Source organism: Mastomys coucha, unplaced genomic scaffold (assembly GCF_008632895.1).
Source record: "Mastomys coucha isolate ucsf_1 unplaced genomic scaffold, UCSF_Mcou_1 pScaffold6, whole genome shotgun sequence".
Taxonomy (NCBI): Eukaryota; Metazoa; Chordata; class Mammalia; order Rodentia; family Muridae; genus Mastomys; species Mastomys coucha.
Genome location: NW_022196912.1, coordinates 47,740,457 through 47,764,958, shown reverse-complemented (window position 1 = coordinate 47,764,958; position 24,502 = coordinate 47,740,457). Strand labels below are relative to the sequence as shown.

Genomic DNA, 24,502 nt, shown 5'->3' with positions numbered 1-24,502 from the left:
AGCTTTGGCATTTACTTTCTGCTGGGCCATCCTGTGTCCCCTCTGCATGCTGAGAGATCACCTCCATTGCCATATTGCTATATTCCAGACATAGGTGGACGGCTTGGACCCTGCCAGTTTCTTCTATGTACCTACAAAGCATAACCACAGCACAGACACGTGGGGAATTAACCAAACTCCCAACGGTCTCACTTTCCTTTACATTTCCAGTAGTTTACTGCTTCTAGGAACGACACCATCTTATGCTCAATAAGCTTCAACCCTCTTGCTTTGTCTTTTACCCAGGTCACTATAACCAGCCGTGCTCAGGGCAGGGACTATGTGTGTGAGCGAGTGAGTGAGTGAGTGAGTGAGTGTGTGTGCTTGTCGGGTTTATTTATTTATTTATTTTGTCTGTTTCCATGTTCACCTGGGCATATACTTGCCCTTCTGTGTTTTGTCAGTAAAGTTAGCCTCTTCTTATATCAAAGCTACCATGCTGATTTGGGGGTTGAGGGATGGCATAGCAAGCAGCCTTGGTCATGGATGCCAGTGATTTCCACTGTGTGAACTGAAAACCTGGTCTCTTTATGAATTAATGCTTCTTAACTTATCATATGCCTTCCATTTCCAGAGTGCTGATTTCCTCCCCTAAGTTCTGTATAATTTCTCTCTGCCTTTTTGGTGGTGGGAGTAAGGCAGTTCCTCACTTTACTATGCTGTCCTGGAACTCGTTCTGTAGACCAGACTTGCCTTGCCCTCTGAAATCTACCTACCTTTACCTCCCAAATGCTGGATTCAAGTCATGTCTATCACGCCTGGCTAAAGATGGTTTTTAAAAATGCTCTTGAAGTGTAGAAGAAGCTGCATCATAATTACAGGACTGAGATAGACCCGGCATCCATAGTGATGAGTGAACCTTCTGTGCTAGTCAAACACTATACCACTGGGCTGCATCCCACCACCTTGTTCTTTTCAAATAAATGTTGTTAGTTTTCTTAGAAACATGGCATTGGTAATAAGTTATTTTCCTAAAGTATTTGGGAAAAATTTATCACCTTGATTCTGTTAGCTTTAGAGGCTGTATGTTTTCAGGAGGTATAAAATTTTAAAGGCAATTTTGAGAAAATATAAGATAACCTTAAAAAAAGAAAAGATGGTTAGTAAGATATCTTTTCTATGCTTTTAATTCCTTTTTTACCTGAGTTAGGAATAATTTGAGGAAATTTAGTAATCTTTTTGAAATGTGAATGTTTAAAGAAGCTTGAGAATAACTTTTAAATTACTATTATTATTATGGTGGTGATGGTGATGGTGAAGGTGATGACTGTTTATCAAGACAAGGTTTCTCTGTATAGCCCTTGCTGTCCTGGTACTCAATGTGTTGACCAGGCTGGCTCTGAACTCAGAGATCTACGTGCCTTTCTGCTTGTGAAGTGAGAAAAACATGGAAGGGAAGATATGAAAATAAGAATAGTCATACTCTTTCTGAAGAGCAGTAACTACTATGTAAATTTGGTATCCACCTTGACAGCCACCTTTCATGCATACTGGTTTGTAAATATACAATATGCTTCTGCCTTGCAAATGACCATAAAGACATTTAGTAAGATTTAGTGAACATTTCCCTATATCATAAGATATTCCTGTAAAACAAAATTCTTAATCGAAAACGACATTTTCTTTTATTTACTTCTTTTTTTTAAGACAGTGTCTCATGTAGTCCAGACTGGCTTCCGATCCATTATGCAGCCTTGAATTCCTAATTCTCCTGCTTCTCCTTCCTCAGAGCTGGACTCGCAGGCACGTGCCATCACACTGGGTTGCTATGGTGGTTGGAATTGATTCCAGGGCCTCCTGAATACTGGGCAAGCACTCTACCAACTGAGCTGCATGCTTAGCTCCTTAAAGATCCATTTAAAAATATTAATAGCATACATGAATACGTTTCTTATTTTTTGTTTCTTACTAGGGACTCTTTTTAACTATCAGTTTTTAGATGAAAGGGCTTGAAGAGTACTTACTGAATTGACCTTAGAATGTAAAAGGTATTAATTTTTTTTCAAGATTTTTGTATGTGAGTATACTGTAGCTGTCTTCAGACACACCAGAAGAGGGCATTGGATTCCATTACGGAGGGCTGTGAGCCACCATTTGGTTCCTGGGAATTGAACTCAGGACCTCTGGTACAACCACTCTGGAAATCAGTTTGGTGGTTCCTCAGGAAATTGGACATAGTACTACTAGAGGACCCAGCTATACCACTCCTGGGCATATGCCCAGAAGATGTTCCAACATGTAATAAGGACACTTGCTCCACTTTGCTCATAGCAGCATTATTTATAATAACCAGAAACTGGAAATAACTCAGATGGCCCTCAACAGAGGAATGGATACAGAAATTGTGGTACATCTACACAATGGAGTACTACTCAGCTAAGGAGTTGCAGAGACACACTATGGAGCAGATACTGAAAGAAGGACAATCCAGAGACTGCTCCATCTGGGAGTCCTTTCCATATTCAATCATCAAACCCTATTGTGGATGCTAGCAAGTGCTGGCTGACAGGAGCCTGATATAACTGTCACCTGAGGGGTTCTGACAGTGCCCGACTAATACAGAAGTAGAGGCTCACAGCCATCCACTAGACTGAGCATAGGGTCCCCAATGAAGGAGCTAGAGAAAGGACTCAATGAACTGAAGGGTTTGCAGCCCCTTAGGACGAACAACAATATGAACTAACTAGTACCCTCAGAGCTCCCAGGGACTAAACCACCAACCAAAGAGCACACATGGTGAGACTCATGGCTCCAGCAGCATATGTATAGAAGAGGATGGCCTAGTCAATCATCAATGGGAGGAGAGACCCTTGGTCCTGTGAAGGATCTATGCCCCAGTGTAGGGGAATGCCAGGGCCCGGAAGAGGGAGAGGGTGGGTTGGTGAGCAAGGGGAAGGGGAAGGAAACAGGGTTTGGTTTTTGTTTTTTTTCTGGAGGGGTAACCAGGAGAGGAGATATCATTTGAAATGTAAATAAGGAAAATATCTTAAAAAAAAAAAAAAAAAAACTCAGGACCTCTGGAAGAGCAGTTAATGCTCTTAACTGCTGAGCCATCGCTCCAGCCCTCAAGGCTTTTATTTTTTGCGGTAGGACCTTGTTTTATTTTTCTTCCTTTCTTTCTTTCTTTCTTTCCTTTTTTCTTTCTTTCTATTTATTTATTTATTGAAATAGTTTTTATTACATTCAACACAATATGTATTTTATTTCAATCATAAAAATGGTGGACATGTTATTAAATGAACATAAATAGATAAAGTTTGTTTGTTTGTTTGTTTTTAGTAGAGCTTTAAAATCTTGGCTCTTACTGTGGTACAAAATAAGAACAACTTTTAGATATTGGAGTTCATTATAAAAAAGGCTGTATGTACCTTAATGTTCCTCACATCACCAAAGGATTTTACCTCCATAGTAGCTAAGCTAAGAGTTGACAGTTCTGCTGTGGCAAGGAATGAATTGTAGGCACTATTATTTGGATACATATTTTCTGCTATGGTCAAGGCTATTTGACTTGAGTGATTGTCATCATTCTTAGTCCACAGAGAACAGGTTACATTCATTTAAGAAGTGGTGTGTGTATTAAGATGATCTATCCATAAAGCCATTCATCAACTATTTCAATGAACAATGGTTCTGCTTGGAGGGTGGCACAGACATTAGGTGAGGGTAAGAATCTGATACATTGGCTGTGATAATTTGGAAAAGCATTCATCTCAGAGAAAGAGTAACCTATAAGGTCCTCTTCTTCAAAATTTATACAATAATTATGAATATCAAGCAAAGCATAAGTCTCAATCTTTCTTGTTCTCTTACAAGCCACCTCCCAAACTAATTGTCTATGTTTATTTTGGCTGTATAAATAATTTTAAAATATGTAAGCTGTTCTGAAAACCATATTACAGTGTAAAAACATCAAATAAACAATCCTAATAGAGAGGATGAGATAGGAGAAGCATGATTTCAAGACCATTATGTGGTACACAGCAAGACACTGTCACATACAAACAAGAAGAAAGTGTATATGGATTGTACAATATTGGACCTATTTCTCCAATTACCAAATTAGAGGGAACACTGAATGACAGCCAACAAATTTCTAATTCCTCATATTTTTGGATTTCAATTGATTATGATATGCTGGTAATATATTAATATTCATATTAAGAGATATTAAGGAAAAGTGATTGTTACTGCCTGTTATTTTTATTGTTAGAAGTAGAATTATGTTTCTGTAGCTTTGTTGAAAGATTGCTTTCTTGCTTTTTCTAGGGTGAAGTTTCATTCCTTGTGTTCGTGTTTTTCATCTATTGTCCTTTGTAGGGCTGGATTTGTGGAAAGATATTGTGTACATTTTGTTTTGTCATGGAATATCTTGGTTTCTCCATCTATGGTAACTGAGAGATTTGCTGGGTATAGTAGCCTAGGCTGACATTTGTGTTCTTGTAGGGTCTGTATGACATCTGCCCAGGATCTTCTAGCTTTCATAGTCTCTGGTGAGAAGTCTGGTATAATTCTGATAGGCCTGCCTTTATATGTTACTTGACCTTTTCCCCTTACTCCTTTTAATATTCTTTCTTTGTTTAGTGCATTTAGTGTTTTTATTATTATGTGATGGCAGGAATTTCTTTTCTGGTCCAGTCTATTTGGAGTTCTGTAGGCTTCTTGTATGTTCATGGACATCTCTTTCTTTAGGTTAGGGAAGTTTTCTTCTATAATTTTGTTGAAGATATTTACTAGCCCTTTAAGTTGGGAATCTTCATTCTCTTCTATACCTATTATCCTTAGGTTTGGTCTTCTCATTGTGTCCTGGATTTCCTTGATGTTTTGGGTTAGGAGCGTTTTGCTTTTTGCATTTTCTTTGACTGGTTATGTCAACGTTTTCTATGGTATCTTCTGCCCCTGAGATTCTCTCTTCTATCTCTTGTATTCTGTTAGAGATCTATGACTCCTGATCTCTTTCCTAGGTTTTCTAACTTCAGGGTTGTCTCCCTTTGTGATTTTTTTATTGTATCTATTTCCATTTTTTAGACCCTAGATTGTTTTGTTCAATTCCTTCACCTGTTTGATTGTGTTTTCCTGTAATACTTCAAGGGATTTTTGTGTTTCCTCTTTAAGGGCTTCTAGCTATTTACCTGTGTTCTCCTGTATTTCTTTGAGGGAGTTATTTATGTCTTTCTTAAAGTCCTCTTTTACCATCATGAGAAGTGGTTTTAGATCCAAATCTTGCTTTTCTGGTGTGATGGTGTATCCAGGACTTGCTATAGTGGAAGAACTGGGTTTGATGATGCCAAGTAACCTTGGTTTCTGTTGCTTATGTTCTTAAGCTTGCTTCCCACCATCTGATTATCTCTAGTGCTACCTGCCCTCCTTATATCTGACTAGAGCCTGTCCTTCCAGTGATCCTGGTTGTGTCAGGACTCCTCAGAGTTCAGCTGTCTCTGTGATCCTGTGATTCTGGAACCCTGTGATCCAGAGATCCTGGGTGTGTCAGAGTTCCTGGGAGTCATGCTGCCTCTGGGACCCTGAGATCCTGGTGGGACCAAGCTCCTGGGATCCTGTGATACTGGGTGTGTTAGAGTACCTGGGAGTGGAGATTCCTCTGGGTGTTGTGGGACTGGCTGCAGGAGTTTGCACCCAAGGTCTGCTCAGGGCACTGACCCAGACTAGAAGGAACTCATGCCACTGGGCTGGCAGAGTTCCTTCCAGATCTTGAGTCTGGATCTTAATATAATTTAGACTGGCCTCCAACTCAGCTAAGGATGACTTTGATCTTCGTGCTTCTACCTCTGGGGTGCAGAGATTATAGGCTTGTACCACCATAATAAATTTATGTGGTCCTGGGGATCAAACCCAAGGCCTTGTACATGCTAAGCAACTTCTCTCCTTAGCTGAGCTACATCCCCAGCAACCTTTCAAAGCCCATAATACTTTTCAAAGCTGGCTTCTCCCATTCCATTCCCACCTTTCACCAGCAGTGCTGAGTAATTTCATTCTAAACCTGTTTTTATAATACTGTTTTTTACTTAAATGAATTAACAAAAACAAAAAAGACCCAAATGACTTTGCTAATTTACTTGACATAAATGTTTAGTAGTTTGTTTCTAGATTTTAACTTTTTCCTTATTATATCATTCTATCTTAATTTAAAAATTCACTTGAACTTGTTTTTAATTTATCATCTAACAAATTGATTTAGATCTTGATCGGAGAAAAATAAAATTTCTAACAAAGGAGAAATTAGGGTACATATCATTATATATTATTGCTTTTTCTGAAGACACTTAAAACTTAGAGTTGATAGAAATATGTCAGGACCTACAAAACTGTTCACTTTCACCATGTCTTATATTCTTAGAACAGTTTCCATAAGATAGTATAGTTTGAATATACAATAAATATGTATTTTTAAAAAGGCTATTGAGTTTTATTTTTAAAAATGAAAATGGAGTCAGGCATAGTGGCTGTGGGGGCCTACTAACCCGAGTACTTGGCAAGGCTGATGCAGGAAAGAAAGAAGAGTTTAGGGCTGGTGAGATGGCTCAGCAGGAAAGAGCACTGACTGCTCTTCCGAAGGCCCTGAGTTCAAATTTCAGCAACCACATGGTGGCTCATAACCACCTGTAATGAGATCTGAAGCCCTCTTCTGGTGTGTCTGAAGACAGCTACAGTGTACTTAGATATAATAATAAATAGATCTTTGGGCCTGAGTGGGGTTGACCAACTGGAGTGTGTGTGTGTGTGGGGGGGGGTAGGGTTGACCTGATTGAGCGGAACTAACCGGAATAAGCAGGCCAACCTGAGTGAGCAGAAGTCCTAAAATGTCAATTCCCAACAACCAGATGAAGGCTCACAACTATCTGTACAGCTACAGTGTGTACTCATACATAAAATAAATAAATAAATCTTAAGAAAAGAATAGTTTACTTAGACAACTTTAATCCTGTTGTTTTAAATAATAAAGAAGCTGGATTCTTGCATTCCATATCTTCTCACTGTGCTCTATAATTTGAGCCTTTGCACACTGGCAGGCATTGTGTTGTTGCATGTTGGTAAGCAGCTGTGTTGGTAAGCTAGAAGTCCAGCACGACTTCTCGTGATTGCACTGAGAAGCTTGGTCAGGAGAGTCTCCTCTGGTGCTGGTGCTGGACAAGTCGGGACGCACTAAGCTCCTTTCATGATATCCCTGTTGTACTTAAGTTCCAGTTTCCCATCCTAGGACAATATAGTCAAGTGATATTTGTTTTGGAAATGTATTAGTGAATTAAAGAATTCCTGTGGCCTCTCCCATTTTCCTGTGTGTGTATGCTAGTCAGTGTTCCAGAAACAGAAGTGTTTGGAAATGCCATTCCAAGTAATAAAGAAAATTATTTAGTGGTGCTAAATAATACAAAGCAGGGCTAGACCTACTATTTGAAGGGCAGAGTTATATGATGTATTATTATATTAGTGGATTATATTAGTGTATTGGCTAGTATTTCTATTTGTTTATTTTAATATGTAAGAAGATTTTAGACCAAAATAAATGCCAAGAGATAAAAATATTCCCTGAACAATGGAAGCCTTTTGAGAAATTTGGGAAATTGTCAGTATTTAAACCAAAGGATCATTGGCAAGGAAGAGATGGCCTCTCCCCTCCCCACCTCAACCCTCACCATTTGGAGCAGGCAGGAGAGCTAGCCCTACCCTTTGCCAGCTATGGCATTGTGTGAGCTAACTGGAGCAGTACTGGAGAGCTTGATCACCCTGGTGGTGTGGGTATAGGAACATTAGCAGGCTGACCAATTCAGCTACCACCCAGGCTCAGATCCTAGTCTTTGAAATGGTGTACCCAACATTTATGAACTGCTGGATTCCATGAAGGGGCCTGTCCTGCATACCCAAAGCTGTAGGATCTCCATGACGTAGGATAACCCAAGAGGAGTCCCAGTGAGAATTCAGTATAGATAGTGTAGTAGAAGCCAGAGGCTCAAACTAGAACAATGATTCATTGCAATGAACATCTGCAAGTAAAGGATATACTGTGGGACACACACATTACAGCTTCCACAATAAGATGTGTTTTGTTTTCGTGTGTGTGTGTGTGTGTGTGTGTGTGTGTGTGTGTGTGTTCTTTTCTGACCTGGGGGTGAGGTGGAGTTAGGTTACAAGGAAGATGAATGTGATTGGGGTGCATGATGTGAAATTCATAAAGAATCAATAAAAATTTAAAAATTCTCCTTGACTATTAGAATAATTTTTAAAACTATTTTTAGATTTATTTTTGTTTTGTATATTAGTATCTTGACTGTATGTATGTATGTATGTATGTATGTATGTATGTATGTATGTGTGCAGGCTACATGTATACCCAGTGTCTGTGGAGGTCAGAGGAAGGCACTGGACCCCATTGAATTGGAGTTACAGGTGGTTGTGAACCCTCATGTGAATACTAGGAACCAAATTCAGGTCTTCTACAAGAGCAGTAAATGGATTGTACCTGATGAGCCGTCTCTCCAGCCCTTTCCCTTCCATCTTCCCCCTTTATAAAACAGGATCTCATTATGTAGCCCTTAGACTAACAGATCCACCTGCTTCTGCTTCCTGAGTGCTGAGATTAAAGGCATGCACTCCCATACTTGGTTCCTTGGTTGTCAGTTTATCAAAATGCATAATAGTCATCAAATATGCTCATAAATACTTACTGGACCAGTTTTAGCAAAGTCCAAATACAATTCTGTTCTAGTACTGTTTTCTGATACAAACTAACCCATTTACTGTTCACTGCCTGGTTATATTTTGGAGAGACTCCTTGATGAATTCTGATGATTAATGACAACCATGTAAGTGGAATTATAAAGTTGATATTTAGGAGGCAAGGGATATGGCTCAGAGGTAGACCAGTTGTCTAGCTTACTCAAGGACCTGGGTTTTCTGTCCAACACCACTAAAAGCCACAGTAGTTCTTTACCAAAGGTACTCATTAATTGCTCTTCAGGCTCATTTGGCTGTCCCATATCTTTTTATTCATTAATTTATTGGTTAGAATTAAATGGAATGTTTGTATAATACACCAAAAAAGGCACCTGTCTTTTCTCAGCTTCTGTATGTTGTTTATTCTCTTATATCTTCATATTAGTACCATTGGAGTTGCAAGGGAGAACTTTTCCATTGTGGAAGGGAGTAGAGCTCATATGGTTTGTCTTTTATTCTGAACCACACAGGCTATTCATTATATTCATGGTGGAGTTATGTAGAATATTTGAGCCTGTCCTACACTAGAGTCATCCCATTAGAAATGTTCCCTGCTGGTAAGATTCTTTGTGTAAAGATGCTTCTTGCATGGTCCTTTTACTTATGCTCCAGCCTACATAAGTTAACTGTTGACAAAAGTAGTTGATATTTTATAGACCAGATTCTACATGTAGAGCAAGTGATTGGAAGAAAGCATACTGTAGACAGATAATAGTAATTTGGTTACATACTAAAAACCAAGGTTTTAAACATGGGAAAAAATAACTGCTAAAAATTGATCCACTAAAGGCATACAAGTTCTAGCATAAAGTTTTGTTTTTCTCCTAGAGGTAGTTTTTGGAACAGATGCAAAAAGAGTTGAATTTTAATCTTTAGTAATAAATAGTGTGTGATGAGGAAGCAAGCCCTCCCTGGCCTGAAGCCCTACTGCTCATTTGTATATTCCAGCAAGTCTCCTTCCAGTAGTAAGAATGACATTTACAGCTGCCGCTGGTTCTCCATTATAAAGTCAATAAGAAGAGGAGAGGTGTATATGTACAAACAAATTATCTTTAGAGACATAAAAACCTATACAGAAGAATGAGTCAAATTTCTGGCTATATTCTAAATATCTCTCCTATGAAGGAACAACAAAGTGTTTTGTGTAACTACTAGTTTTATAATGGATTGTGGCAGTTTAATAAAATACTTGAAATATCAAACATGCTTATGAGATGTTACAGTGCTTTATAGAGGAAACAAAACAGCTTCTAGAAGTTTTTAGAATTGATAATTATATATTTGGGATGACTAAGAAGCTATTGAATAAGGAGGTTTAAAGTGGAGTTTATAGGGAATTTATAGAGAAAGGGGGTTTGTGGATAGCCGATACTTAACAGTTTTTTTGGTTGGGAGTCCAGCTTTTAATGGCTGAGCTATCTCCCTAGCTTTGGATAGTTGATTCGTAAAGTGTCACAGATAACCTTGGCTAGAAGTGGACCATTCTAGATTAAGTGGGAAGTGTATCTCTGTCATTTTGCCAAAGCAAGATTACCTAGTTTAATGCCTTGGTTAAATCTGTATAGTAAAGTTCTGGCATAAATATAGTTGATTTTGGAACTGAATAATTCAGTCAAGTACCATTTAATGAAAGTTACTTAAATGATTAATGACTGGCTAAGTGATACATTTATATTGATTCTTGTAGATGGAATATGGATGGTGAACTGAGTTATAGCACGTGTGTGTCTACACACATCTGACTGTTTAGATAAGATCTTGCTGTGTGGCTGTTTTAGTGTTCTGTTTCTGTGGAAAGACATCATGACCAAGGCTGCTTATAGAAAAAAATCATTTATTTGGGGCCTTGTTTACAGTTTTAGTGGGTTATTCTACTATCATCATGGTGGAGAACATGGTGACACTCAGGTAGACATGGTGCTGGAAAAGTTGCTTAGAGCTACATCCTGATCCCCAGTCTGCAGGTAGAGACACTTGGGCTTTTGAAACCTCCAAGTTTACACACAGCAACATAAGTCCTTCAACAAGGCCACACCCCCCAATCCTTCGAACAGTACCTCAGCTAGGGACTGAGAATGGAAACACAGAAGCCTATGGGGAGCGTTCTCACTTAAACCATCGCAGTACCCCAGGCTGGCCTCAGACTCAAGTTCTTCCTGCCTCAGCTGCTTCTGTGCTGAAATATAGGCATGCACCACCATACCTGTGAATTTTCAGTATCTTGGTGCAGGAAATAGTAAAATATTATCAGGTTATCCTATTTAAAGTTTGAGAGAAATATAAGGAAATAATAATTTGAATCAAATTACTTAAATGTAATTATTCATTTCAGAGTTTGTAAGTTATAATTCTTTGGGGAATTCTGTAGAGTTTTAGGTCAAGAATGTACTCCCTCTTTTCCTTTTATCTTTCTTCCCTTTTTTTCACTACAGGACTGAACTGAGTCTTTGCGTTGCTGGTGTGCTGTTTGGTCACCCCACCATGGTACCCTTCTTCATGACTTCCCATTTTAAAGTGAACTGTAAAGTTGATTTTGGTCTTTTGTTCACTCACTCCATGATCCTGTGAGAGGGAGTGAAGGAGAGAAGAAACTGAGAAATGGGAAAGAGGAGATGGGAAGGCATCCTGGGTTTGCTCTCATCTGGTTCCCTTGTGGTCAGCATGGCTTAGTCGCACAATATTCTAGTTTTCTCACCTTCAAAGACCTTAGAAATACTGTACTTCCTGTCTCCTTGACATCAGGAATGCTTGTGCCTCTTACCCATGTCTGTACATCCCTTCTGTACACACATCTTAGCAGAAGAGTTTTTCAAGTTAAGCTTCCAAAGCCACTGAGCAGCATGCCACTGCCTTAGGGTCTAGTGACATTCCAAGTTTGGGGATTCTATTAGACTTTGACCTCAGTAAAGACTCAGAACAAAGTACCCACTGTGTTGAGGAGGTATTCCTTATGAGGAAGATGTGAGCCTGTAATGTCACTGAGAGTTGAAGAGACCTATTCATATATGCAGACTAGTCTGCTCTGACATGCAGGTTCTCTGTGTCCAAGGGTAAGGAATCCTGTTTTGTTTCATTTCATTTTGTTTTGTTTTCAGTCTGAGGTAGCCTCTGGTATAGCTGACAGAAGTTATATGCTACTTGAACTTTGCTTATAACCTTATTTTTTTTATCATTTTAATTTTTATTGAAAACAGAGTTTCTCATACATTTCCCTCCCCAACTCTTCTCAGGTCCTTCCCGTCTCTCCACCCACCCGAATCCACACTCTTTCTTTGTCTCATTAGAAAATAAACAACTAAAAAAAAAAGAAAAAGAAAAAGAAAATAAACAACTGCATACACAAACAAAAAAAAAACTAGACTAGAACAAAGCAAATGCATGGGGGGGTGAGGGTTGGGTTGGGGAAATCCCCAAAGAAACAGCGCAAGAAACACACCAAGACCTAGAGATACACAGATTTGCACACATAGAAGTCCAAGAAAAGCACAAAGCCAGAAACCATAGTTATAAACAAAAGAGCTGTAAAGTTTTTAAAAAGCTCAAACAAAGCAAAAATGCCATTGAGTTAGATTTGTGTTGGCCTCTCTATTGCTGGGCATAGGACTTGCCTGCCCTTAAGAGTAGTTTGAGAGAAGGGTTAGCTAAACGCAAGAGAGAGAGAGAAGAGTAAGGGCTGGTTCAAGTCTTGGTTTAACTCCTCCCCTTGGTTAACCACCCTCATATCTACCTTGTTAGGATCCTTAATTGTTCTCCTGCTATTGCTGACTTTTGGCCCCTACATTTTGAACTGCTTGGTCACTTTTGTTAAGGAATGCATAGATAGGTACAGTACAGCCAATGATCTTAAAGCAGAAAAACAGAGAACTAGATACAGAAGGCCAGAAGTAGGAGCTATCAGAATACCAGCAATAGCTTCAGGATTGAAGCATGCACAAGAAAAAGGGGTGGTGGGGGGGAACAAAGAGGTCAGTCCAGGACCTTTGGAAGATTCCACCAGACCCCTCCCCTCCTGAAAGAGAAAGGTCATGGAGCACTTAGGCATCCCTCCCCTCCGGAAGGGAGAGGCTAATTACATTCCTCAGACCACAGGGGTAGGATGGGCCCCCCCACCATCAGCCACCTGTGGGTGAGGGAGATCCACAGCACGTAGACACATTCTGCAAGGCAGACCAACCATTGGCCACCTACAGACAAGGGAAGTCCTTGCCACCTCATTCCCTAAAGACCAATCAGTTTAAAAGTTGCACTGATGGCTCATGGACATCTGTACAGGTACAGTGTACTCATACACATAAAATAAATAAATAAATCTTTAAAATAAAAAAGTCTCACTATTCTGCCAATCACATTGTGCCTAATTGGCTGCTGCTCTGAAAACTGTATAAAAACTTGCTGAATGGGCTGTGTGGGGTCATTCTCTCTCTCCTTCATGTGCAGGGCAACCCCAGTATGCTGGAACAATAAAATTCCTCTTGCTTTTGCATCGGGGGTGGGGGTGGGGGGTGGGAGAGCGGTTTGTATACCCAGTGAGACTCCCTTAGAGAAAACTGAGTTGCATTCATGAGTGATTATCAATGGGAGAGTTTCAGGGTTAGAGATGGGGGGCTCGTGTCTACTTCCTCTCCCAGTCATGAGACCCCTTCTGACTTAGGTCAGCGCATGCTGCCAAAGTCTCTGTGAGTATGTGTCAGTCCTTGTGTCTGGAAGGCTTTGTTTTCTTGGCATCTTCCATCCCCACTGGCTCTTTCCCTCTCTTCTTCACAAAGTTCCCTGGGCCCTGAGGAGAGGATTTGATGGAGACACCTCATTTAGGACTTAGTAGTCCAAGGTCTCTGATTCTCTACACCTTGTCCAGTTGTGGGTATTTGTTTCCACCTCCTGCAACAGGAAGGAAGCGTCTGTAGTGATGCTGACTGAGAAACAGTGGTCTGTGAGTAGAGCAGGATGTCCTTCAGGATGATTTTATGGCTGTGTTACTTTAGCAGAAAAGTAGTACTTGGTTTTCCTCTAGGTCTATCTAGTCTCAGGTTCTTGACCATCCCATAAGGAATCTTTTTTTTTTTCCCCCAAGACAAGGTTTTTCTGTGTAGCCCTGGTTGTCCTGGAACTCACTCTGTAGACCAGGCTGGCCTTAAACTCAGAAATCTGCCTGTCTCTGCCTCCCAAGTGCTGGGATTAAAGGCATGCACCACCACTGCCTGGCCTGATAAGGAATCTTAATCAAAGGAAGATTAGCCTTGTAGGGCAATTTCCTCATAGATGATTTCTGTAGAAGGGCCCATTGGCAGGTGGGCCTGGGTTCTATAAGGAAGCAGGCTGAGCAAGCCATGAGGAGCAAGCCATTAAGCACACTCCTCTCTCTGCGTCAGCTCCTGACTCCAGCTTTATGCCTTGAGCTCCTACCCTGAAATCCTAGGTGATGTACAAGCTATAATAAGCAAATGCTTTCTTTCCCAAGTTGATTTGGTCATGGTGTCTTATCACAGCAGTAGAAACACTACCTAAGGCAGTAGGTTACTGATGGCCAAGAACAGATATAAACCAGACTGCCCCTGTAGATGAGTATTGCAGGGAGCCTGTGCCATCACCTTGCTGTTTTCCTCCCTTAGCCAGAGCAAGTGCATTTTCATACTGGTGTTCTCAGTCTCTTTATCACCCTCCTTGCCTCTGAGATTTTACTGTGAGTACATTGTGCATCTTATGCATTTGGTATATATTTTGTGCTTTTTGGGGGAGCCCCTGGGAACCATTAAATTTGGTAAGACACTTGCCTTCACTGATAATTATAAAAGGTAAAGTTATTCTCAGATAGGAGGACATTTCCACTCCATTAAGCTAAGTTTAGCAATCTTGAGTGAGACTTTTGTCGTCTAATACACCTGTGCTTTTTATGTGCACTTTATTTTAAGCTAATTATTGTTTAAAGGTATATGCAAAAAATCTGAATGCATTGAGAACACAAAAAAATTAACTTTAGTGCATTGTATAGAAGACAATTATTTTTTTAGATTAAAAGGTTTCTGAACCACAAAGTCTTTGTGTAGAGGCCATATTTGCCTGTCATTCTTACAATGAATATTTATGAAGGGAATATTGTGTAATAATACAGCATCAGCATTGAGCACCCAGGGGCTCATGGAGTTCTTTATTCTTTGACAACCAAGATGCCAGTGTGGGCTATATTCTAATGTCAGGTTATCTGACTATATTGAATCTCACAACATAACCAGCAAAGTGAAGAAGGATCTTCCTTTTGAAAAAACAACAAACCTCAGAGTTGGCATAACCCTTTGTCTGCCACACTATAAATAGAGTGCATGAGAAGCCTGAAGGCCAAGTTCGACAGGATGCAAAGTCGACGCAGATCTTCTCTTGCTGTCTGTGCTGCAATCTGTGACAGTTGTCTGGCTACACCAGTGCGCATACTCTGTCTGCAGTGTGGGAATATGCTTAAATTCCTAGACCATTCTCAACAACCAGGATACTTTCCAAACACATATGTGCAGTATAACAGTGAAATTTAAATATATCTTAAGACTGTCTCTCTCTACTGTCTAGTTGCCAAAGAGTAAAGGATAGAGTTTGAGAATGGGTTTCAGATTGTCTAGAGGATTTCGGGCAATTGTATTTCTGGTAGACTAGAAGGCAGCACAGGTTACTTGGAGACTGTCTTGACAGGTTAGCCAGACAGCCCGGCATTCATTTGTTTTACACAAATATTTACCAAGTTCATTAATCTCTGTGCTTTTTAGTGAATACGATAGAAGCCCCCTTTTTACTTATTCATTGTGTCCCTATTTCTTGAACAACCCAGAATAACTTATCATGAATCTACTTAGAATGTGTCTGAGAGTCTGTGACACTGGTATGCTACTGGAAGCTATTAGAAACAGTGTCCCATTCTCAAGGACCATGGAAGATTTCATTAGTAAGTCTCTCCCATGTATATCAAGCCAGGCAGAGTGCCCTGTCCTTGCTAGGGAACAAGGATACCCAGTCATAGGATTTGCCTATAGAGCAGTGAGACAAACACATCTTACCATGTTTGAAAGAACATAGTATGTTAAGTTATGACAGTGAGTCCTCCCACACTCTTGGAGGAGCACAAAGGTCCTTTCTGAAATGAATGCACCTAAATTAGCTCTGTGTGGGTGAAAGGTTAAGATCTGCCCCACCGCCCCAATTTGTGGGTATATTGGCAGGAGTTTGTTGTGGTAGAGATTAAACTCAGGGCTTGATGGTTACCATGTACCACTGTCCCATATCCACAACCCATGACTCTTGATCTGACTTTTAACTTGTGTCTGGGGATTATGGGTCCTGTCATTTACGAGGATGTGTGACCCTGACCTTTTTATGCCCTGGTCTTTGATCTGTGAAATGGTTACATTAATAGCTATTGTAGGGTTATGGGATTGAGTTAAAAAATTCAGATCAGGGCTTTTGAGCCTCAGTACTATCAGTCTTTAAAGCCAGGTAATGCTGTGTTTGGTGTTGGTTTTGTTTTTTGTTTTTGTTTTGTTATTTTGGTTGTGTGTGGCGGGGTTACTGTATATGGTAGGCCTTCAAACAGCATTCCCTGACCCAAGTATACCATGTATCTGTGGCCTTCCCTAGCCCCCTATACTTGGATGTTCAGCTTGTCTCCAGGCAATAACATATCTTCTATGAAGGGCAAAATGTGGCTACACAGGGCAGGGCCTGCAGAAAGATAATGATGGGTTTTATAATAATGAGAATAAAGGCACAGAGGAGGACAGATGCCATCCTGAGCCCCTCAGGACCATTTGTGAGCCTGTTAATATGATCATCAATCATTGTTGTCATTACTAGTTTCCTGCTTTCAGTTCCTGTATCTTAGTTAAGATAAACCCTATGTATAGACTTGAGTAAAAATAAAAGCACCTGCCTCTTTAAAAAAAAAAAAAAGAAAGAGAAGTATTAAATCTTTAGATTTGCAGATGAGAAAATGGTATTTAAGCTTGTGAAGTGGGTATTCCCTGTGATGTTGAATGTTGAGTTAAGTCACATGGGGGCACTTTCTTCTTCAACACACATCACTCTATTAAGCATAAACAAACAAAATTTAAATTATTTTGAGCAGTCTAACCATAAAATAATGTTTAAAAAGTTGATTTTGGGGGTCTGGAGAGATGGCTCAGTGGTTAAGAGCACTGACTGCTCTTCCAGAGGTACTGAGTTCAATTCCCAGCAACCACATAGTGGCTCACAACCATCTATTATGGGATCTGATGCCCTCTTCTGGTGTGTCTGAAGACAGCAACAGTGTACTTAAATAAATCTTAATAATAAAAATTTAAAAAATGAAAAATTAGAAATTAAAAAAAACTTGACTTTGTCCAAGTATGGTGGTGCATGCCTTTAATCCTAGCACTTGGGAGGCAGAGGCAGGCAGATCTCTTATGTTTGAGGTCAGCTTCATCTACATAATGGGTACTAGGACATCAAGCTACATAGAAAGACACTGTCCAAAAGACAGACAGACAGACAGAGAAGACAGAGAGACTTCCTCCTAATAGGAAATAATATATTCCCCGTAGATGACTACAAAGAAGATATACATAGCCAAAGTATTTGTAAGTTGTTCATATTTAATAGTTTTGAAACATTTAAATCCTTTCTTTTAAATTGGCACCCAGCTCTTTCATGTAGCCAGCAAGCCTTTTTATATTCTTTGTAGAACAATGGATGGGTACAGCCTTTTGTAGAAAAATACTCAGTAAATATGCCTTAAGATTTGTCATGCCTTTTAGGCTCCCATAATAACATTTGAAATAATATAAAATGTCTACATATATTTATGGTTAAGAAATTTATTGGAAAAATATTGTAACAAAAAGCTAGTTAAATGCTCAGTATTAGGAATGGAATTAATTATAGCGAAGTAGCATAATTTGTGGTCCTTAAAAACAATATTTCGTGTTTCTGGTGACGCAAACATTCCTAGTGTTAAAGGAAAAGGAGGCAGGCTTTCAGGCTGCATGTGCAGTATAAATTCAACTCCAACAAAGACCAAGAGGAAATATTCTCAGTATTTGCAACATTTGGTACTGAGAAAGGAGATTATGAATAATTCATGAGGGTTTCTCATAGCTATATGATTAAATTGATCATTTCATGGCAAACTTAGATGTTTCGGTTGTTCATGTTTTCTTAGGTAATTTTAGTTATAAATTTTTTTTGCCTTGGAAATAAATATTAAAAGGGCTAAGTTTTGAATAGGAATAAGCAAAAAGCAATGACTAGTATCTTCAAGTATGGCTTTACATTATGAAAATTTTATATAAATTATGATATATAAACAATTTTAGGTAGTAGATTCCTAGCCTTGTAATTAGTGGCTTTTTAAAACCATTATGGTATTCTTTATGATCATTAATTTTTAAAAAAATTTTTAGATATTTTCTTTATTTACAAGTCATATGATATCTCTTTTCCCAGTTTCCCTTCCGAAAAAAAAAGAAAAAATAATAATAAAAAAAAAAAAACAAAACAAAACAAAAAAAGGGAGTGTTCCCTTCCCCTCTCCCCCTGCTCACCAGCCCACCCTCTCCTGCTTCCTGGCCCTGGCATTCCCCTACACTGGGGCATAGAACCTTCACAGGGCCTCTCCTGCCCTTGATGACCGACTAGGCCATTCTCTGCTATACATATGCTGCTGGAGCCATGAGTCCCCCTCATGTGTACTCTTTGGTTAGTGGTTTAGTCTCTGGGAACTCTGAGGATACTAGTTAGTTCATATTGTTTTTCATCCTAAGGGGCTGCAAACCCTTCAGCTCCTTGGGTCCTTTATCTAGCTCCTTCATTGGGGACCCTGTGCTCAGTCCAATGGATGGTTGCGAGCCTCTACTTCTGAATTAGTCGGGTACTGTCAGAGCCTCTCAGGAGACAGCTATATCAAGCTGCATTGTCCTTCTTTCAGTCTCTGCTCCATAGTTTGTCTCTGCAAGTCCTTCCATGGGTATTTTGTTCCCCCTTTTAAGAAGGAATGAAGTATCCACACTTTGGTCTTTCTTCTTCTTGAGTTTCTTGTGGTTTGTGGATTGTACTTTGTGTATTCCGATCTTCTGGGCTAATATCCACTTATCAGAAAGTGCATACCATGTGTGTTCTTTTGTGATTAGGTTACCTCACTCAGGATGATATTCTCCAGATCTATCCATTTCCCTAAGAATTTCATAAATTCATTGTTTTTAATAGCTGCTTAGTATTCCATTGTGTAGATGTACCACATTTTCTGTATTCATTCCTCTGTTGAGGGACATCTGGGTTGTTTCCAGGTTCTGGCTATTATAAATAAGGCTTCTATGAACATGGTGGAGAAAATGGCAACCAACAAATTGGGAAAAGATCTTTTTGTTTGTTTGTTTGGTTGGTTGGTTTTTCGAGACAGGGTTTCACTGTGTAGCCCTGGCTGTCCTGGAACTCACTCTGTAGACCAGGCTGGCCTCAAACTCAGGAATCCACCTGCCTCTGCCTCCCAAGTGCCACCACTGCCCAGCTTGGGAAAAGATCTTTACCAATCCTGTATCCAATAGAGGGCTAATATCCAATATAGACAAAGAACTCAAGAAGTTAGACTCCAGAGAACCAAATAACTCTATTAAAAAATGAGGTACAGCCAGGTGGTGGTGGCACATGCCTTTAATCTCAGCACTTGGGAGGCATAGGTAGGCAGATTTCTGAGTTCAAGGCCAGCCTGGTTTATAGAGTAGTTCCAGGACAGCCAAGGCTACACAGAGAAACCCTGTCTCAAAAAAAAAAAAAAAGAGGTACAGAGATAAACAAAGAATTCTCAACTGAGGAATACTGAATGGTTGAGAAGCACCTAAAGAAATGTTAAACATCCTTAGTCATCAGGGAAATGCAAATCAAAACAACCCTGAGAATCCACCTCACACCAGTCAGCATGGCTAAGACCAAAAACTCAGGTGACAGCAGATGGTGGAGAGGAGGTGGAGAAAGAGGAATACTCCTTCAGTGCTGGTGGGATTGCAAGCTGGTACGACCACTCTGGAAATTAGTTTGGGGCTCCTCAGGAAACTGGACATAGTACTACCAGAGAGCCCAGCTATACCACTCCTGGGCATATACCCAGAAGATGCTCCAACATGTAATAAGGATACATGCTTCACTATGTTCATAGCAGCCTTATTAGCCAGAAACTGGAAACAACCCAGATGATCATTAATTTTAAATGTCTCCTTTTTGTTGAGATTTTATATATAGTTATACCATTTCCCCCTTCCGTTTTCTCCCTCCAAACAGTCCTACGTTCTCCTCTTCACTCCCTTTCAAATTCACAGCCTCCTTTTTCATTGTTATTAACATAAATGTATGCATATACATACACATTCCCAAATACACACACACACACCCTGCTCGGTCTGTTACTGTATAATGTTACTAGTGAGTATGTTTTCAGGGCTCACCACTTGGCAGTGGGGAAGCAGTTGGTGTGCTCTCCCATGAGGAAGACCATTTCTCCCACTCTCAGCATTCCTTAGTTGCCTGTAGTTATTTGTGGAGTCGAGGCCGCCCAGTCTCCCCCATCTACATTAGCATGTCTGAGGGTGTCATCCTTGTTCAGTTCATGCTTGGGCAGTCATGTTGGAAAGACTGTGGGTATAGCATCTGACATTGCTGCACCCATCTGACATTGTAACACAGTCTCACAGCAAACTCCCTGATCCTCTGGCTTTCACAGTCTTTCCAACCCTTCCTCCAAAGTGTTTTCTGAACCTTTGGTGTTGGGAGTGTTTTGTAGATGTATCCAGTGCAACTAGGCTTCACAACTCTGTATTTTGATTGGTTGTGGCTTTCTGTAATGGTCTCTATTGCAAAGAGACATCTACTTGATGAGGAGTGAGGACTACCCTTATCTGTAGGTATAAGGACACATATTTACATGTAGTTAGGGATTATGCTGGCTTAGTAAAATGGCGGTTGTAGATTTTCCTTCCATATTGATACCTTCAGAAGCCCACTGACCAGGTTTCCAGTACCAGGCCTGATTACCCTCTTGTTGACAGGTCATAAGCCCAGTTAGAGAGCTGTGGGTTACTGCCCAATTGTGCCTGTGACTACTGCATCCTCAGGTCTACCGCACCATGCTAGGGGTCGTTATGGTTTGTAGGTATCATATTTTGGTAGGACTGTTGGTTGCTTCCCTCCTTTGGAATCCTGCATGGTGCCTGCTGGTACCATGGAAACTAGTTCTCGGAGAGGAGGCTTTCAGGTCAGTCGGTGCAGGGGCCTCTAGGTTCTGTGTCTGAAGCACACTGATGAATAATTTTTAAAGATATTTATTGCATGTGTTTGATGAACAAATGTTTAAAATGTTCCCTTTTTATGTTTGCAGTGTGTGCAGAAGCTTATAATCCTGATGAAGAAGAAGATGATGCAGAGTCCAGGGTACGTAGTTTACTGAACTAGGGAATGCTAAATGGATGTTCTCACGTTATGTAAGGAAGTAATGATAGAAGTATTAACAAACACAGGCTTGCAGCAGAGAAAAATCAAAAGATTTATCTCTTTTCCTCATTATATTTTAATAGTCTGCTTCTACTTCAAATTCTGCAGACTTATTTTTAAAACCCCAGAGTTGCTTTTGGATGGAATGAAACAGGAACATAAGTGCTCACTGAAGGTGCAGCTTCAGTCCTTTCACTCGGGCATCCTGAGGAGGGAAAATGTTTCGAGCTAATTTTCTTATAGCCATAGTTATTTGTGGCAGGTGCTCCTAGTATAGAAAGATCCTAGTGAAGACCTTCTGCTCGTATCAGTTGCTAACAGAAGGCTCTTCTGAAAGAGACAGGCCTTGGAGCATCACAAGGAAGCTGCCAACACAGCGCTCACCATACTCAGTGCAGACTGGTTCTTGGAGGCCCTGACGACTCTGTAAGGACTTGCCTTGTGTAGTTTGATCCGGCTCTTAAGTTGTATCCTTAACTTACTTCTCCCATTAGTAATCTAGTAAAAAGCCAACTAAATAAAAGATTATTTTGTGTGAACATGAAGACAAGTAATAACCAACCTACCTTTCCCTCCCTCCCTCCCTCCCCTCTCTTTGCCTATCTCCTTTTCTTTATACATACTTTGGAAAAGTCTTCTCTGTACCTTCAGCCTTAAAAGATGTTTTTAAAAGCCTGTATTTATAGCTCTGAAGAATGCAGGAAAGAAGATAGTGGGCCCACACTTTAAGATTATTAGGCTCCTGAAGTGGATGCGCACACTCTCGGCTGCAATCCGATTCTTCTTGCTAATCTGGAGTGTGATGTCACTACACTGTGTGATCTAAAAACTACCTTGCCTGTCATGCACCTCATCCATGTCTCTACAGGAAACAGTAATGGATGACAGCTGAGGGCTACACACATTCCTTATGTTTTTGGCTTAACTATCTTTGGTAAAATTGAGTAATTAAGGTAATCCGAGGTAGCTTAAACTGGTTTTAAAAGTCTAAGGGGCATAGTTTGAAAGCAACATTTGATATCTTACTGGCTCAAAAACTGAGACCTTGAGAAGAGTTTTAGGTACCACTTGAGTCTGAGTTAGTTAAGTAAAATGGTTTAGCTAGTTCATCACCATTGTAGTTATTATTCACTTAGAGGCAATCAAATGGAGTTAAACATAGAAAACACCAGTGCGAGCTTACTGGATATATGTTTGGATGTATTACCAATTCCAGAAAGAGTTCAGAGGCCACATCTTAGACAGCTTGCCTTTAAAGCAGTAGTTCCCAGCCAATAGGTCATGACCCCTTTGGGGGTTGCATATCAGATAGTTACATTATGATTCATATGTAACAAATTACAGTTATGAAGTAGCAATGAAAATAACTTTCTGGTTGGGGTCACCACACCATGAGGCACTGTGTTAAAGGGTCGCAGCATTAGGAAGGTTGAGAGTCTCTGCACTAGGGTCCTTCAGCAGCAGAAGTATAGACTTTGAGTTCTGTAAAGGGCGCTCACCCAACACTCTGTCCTTATTGTTCTTTCAGTGCAAGATCCTGGTCTCCCAGGAGCTTCTAAGAAGCCTGTGGTGACCAGCTGGGGCAGGGCCAGAAAATCAAGACCACTTGTATAAACAAGGACAGGCATTTTTTATGGAAGATGGGTGTGCTTGCTAGTTTTATGTCAATTTGACATAAGCCAGAGTCAGTTTTGGAAGTGAGAAAATGCTCTTACTAGATTGATCTGTGGGCAAGCCTTTAGTTTATTTATTTGTTTATTTATTTAGAGACAGGGTTTCTCTATATAGCCCTGGCTGTCCTGGAACTCACTCTGTAGACCAGGCTGGCCTGGAACTCAGAAATCTACCTGCTTCTGCCTCCCAAGTGCTGGGTTAAAGGTGTGTGTCCCCGCTACCCGGCCTGGTACATTTTCTTGATTGATGATTGATAAGGGATGGTCCAGATCCCTGTAAGCAGTACCATCCCTGGGCTGGTGGTCCTGGGTTCTATAAAAAAAGCAACCTGAACAAGCCATGGGCAGCAAGCTAGCAAGCAACATTCCTCCATGGCCTCTGCATCAGGCCCTGGATACAGGTTCCTGCCCTGTTTGAGTTTCTGTCCTGCGTTCTCTGGATGATGGACTACAAGATGTAAGATAAAAACAACCTTTTCCTTGTGAAGCTGCTTTTGGCCAGAGTGTCTTACTGCAGCAGTAGAAACCCTAAGACAGTGGAGTCTGTATGGGGTGGGGACTTGCTTTAAGCCTTGTCCTTAAGTTTCTATGTAATGCATTAATTACATATTTTTTTTCAAATGTATCTTTTTTTTTAAAGTGATTTTTTTTCTTTTAAGATTTATTTGTTATTTATTTATTACAAGTACACTGTAGCTGGCTTCAGACACACCAGAAGAGGGCATCAGATCTTATTACGGGTGGTTGTTAGCCACCATGTGGTTGCTAGGATTTGAACTCATGACCTTCAGATGAGCAATCGGTGCTCTTACCTGCTGAGCCATCTCACCAGCCCCCATTAATTACATATTAATGATTATGATAAAGTGTTTTAAGATTTTGATTAGGTTGAGAATGCTTTCTTGTAGATATCATACTAAACATTATATCTTGCCTTTGGCCTTAAAACTATAAGGTAAACTGTACCACAGTTCCTAGGAATGATTTTTACAAATGTCAAAATTAGTTAGCTCTAGATAGATCGGCAATGAAAAATATCTGTGAGGAAAATATATACTATATTTTTATAGAGTAACATTTCATATTATTTTCTGGAATTTTTTATAATCATGAAATCTGTAAACTAATAAAAATGGGTACTTTCATATGAATTTAAGAAAATCTAATACTTAAGGCTCATTTTGGAAAAAAACTAATTTGATTTTTAGTTGGAATACCAGTAATAAAAGAGAATTTAAGAGTTGTATATGTCTACCATGTGACAGTAGAAGGAAGAATAGCATATTTCCTCGTTCTAGCCTCCCAAAATCATGCAGATGGGCCTTTGCACAGCTGGCCAGGTGTTGGGTGTGCCAGGTGAAGCAGCCCCTGTCCTCTTTATTAGCAGCTAGTGGCAGATGCAAACAAGCAAATTAATGGGTAGCTACAAAATAGGAGGTGCTCAAAGCATAACCAGACATTGTATAGGGGTTAAAAGTCTGGAGTGACTGGAGTCTCCTTGAGGTTAGACACGAGGCTGAGCAAGAGTTGAGCCTGAGCTCACTGTTGCATTTGGGTTGGGCAGCCTC

The 24,502-nt window shown here is 40.1% G+C and overlaps 1 protein-coding gene across 2 annotated transcripts in view; it reads left to right on the top strand.

The window, feature by feature from the left end:
* Positions 1-24,502, top strand: part of Prkar2b (protein kinase cAMP-dependent type II regulatory subunit beta) — a 104,143-nt gene that overhangs the window by 49,958 nt on the left and 29,683 nt on the right. For both annotated transcript variants that reach the window (XM_031355290.1, XM_031355288.1), the window contains exon 3: positions 21,149-21,201. In XM_031355290.1, the coding sequence (XP_031211150.1) occupies positions 21,149-21,201 (53 nt within the window). The remainder of the gene's footprint in view (positions 1-21,148; positions 21,202-24,502) is intronic.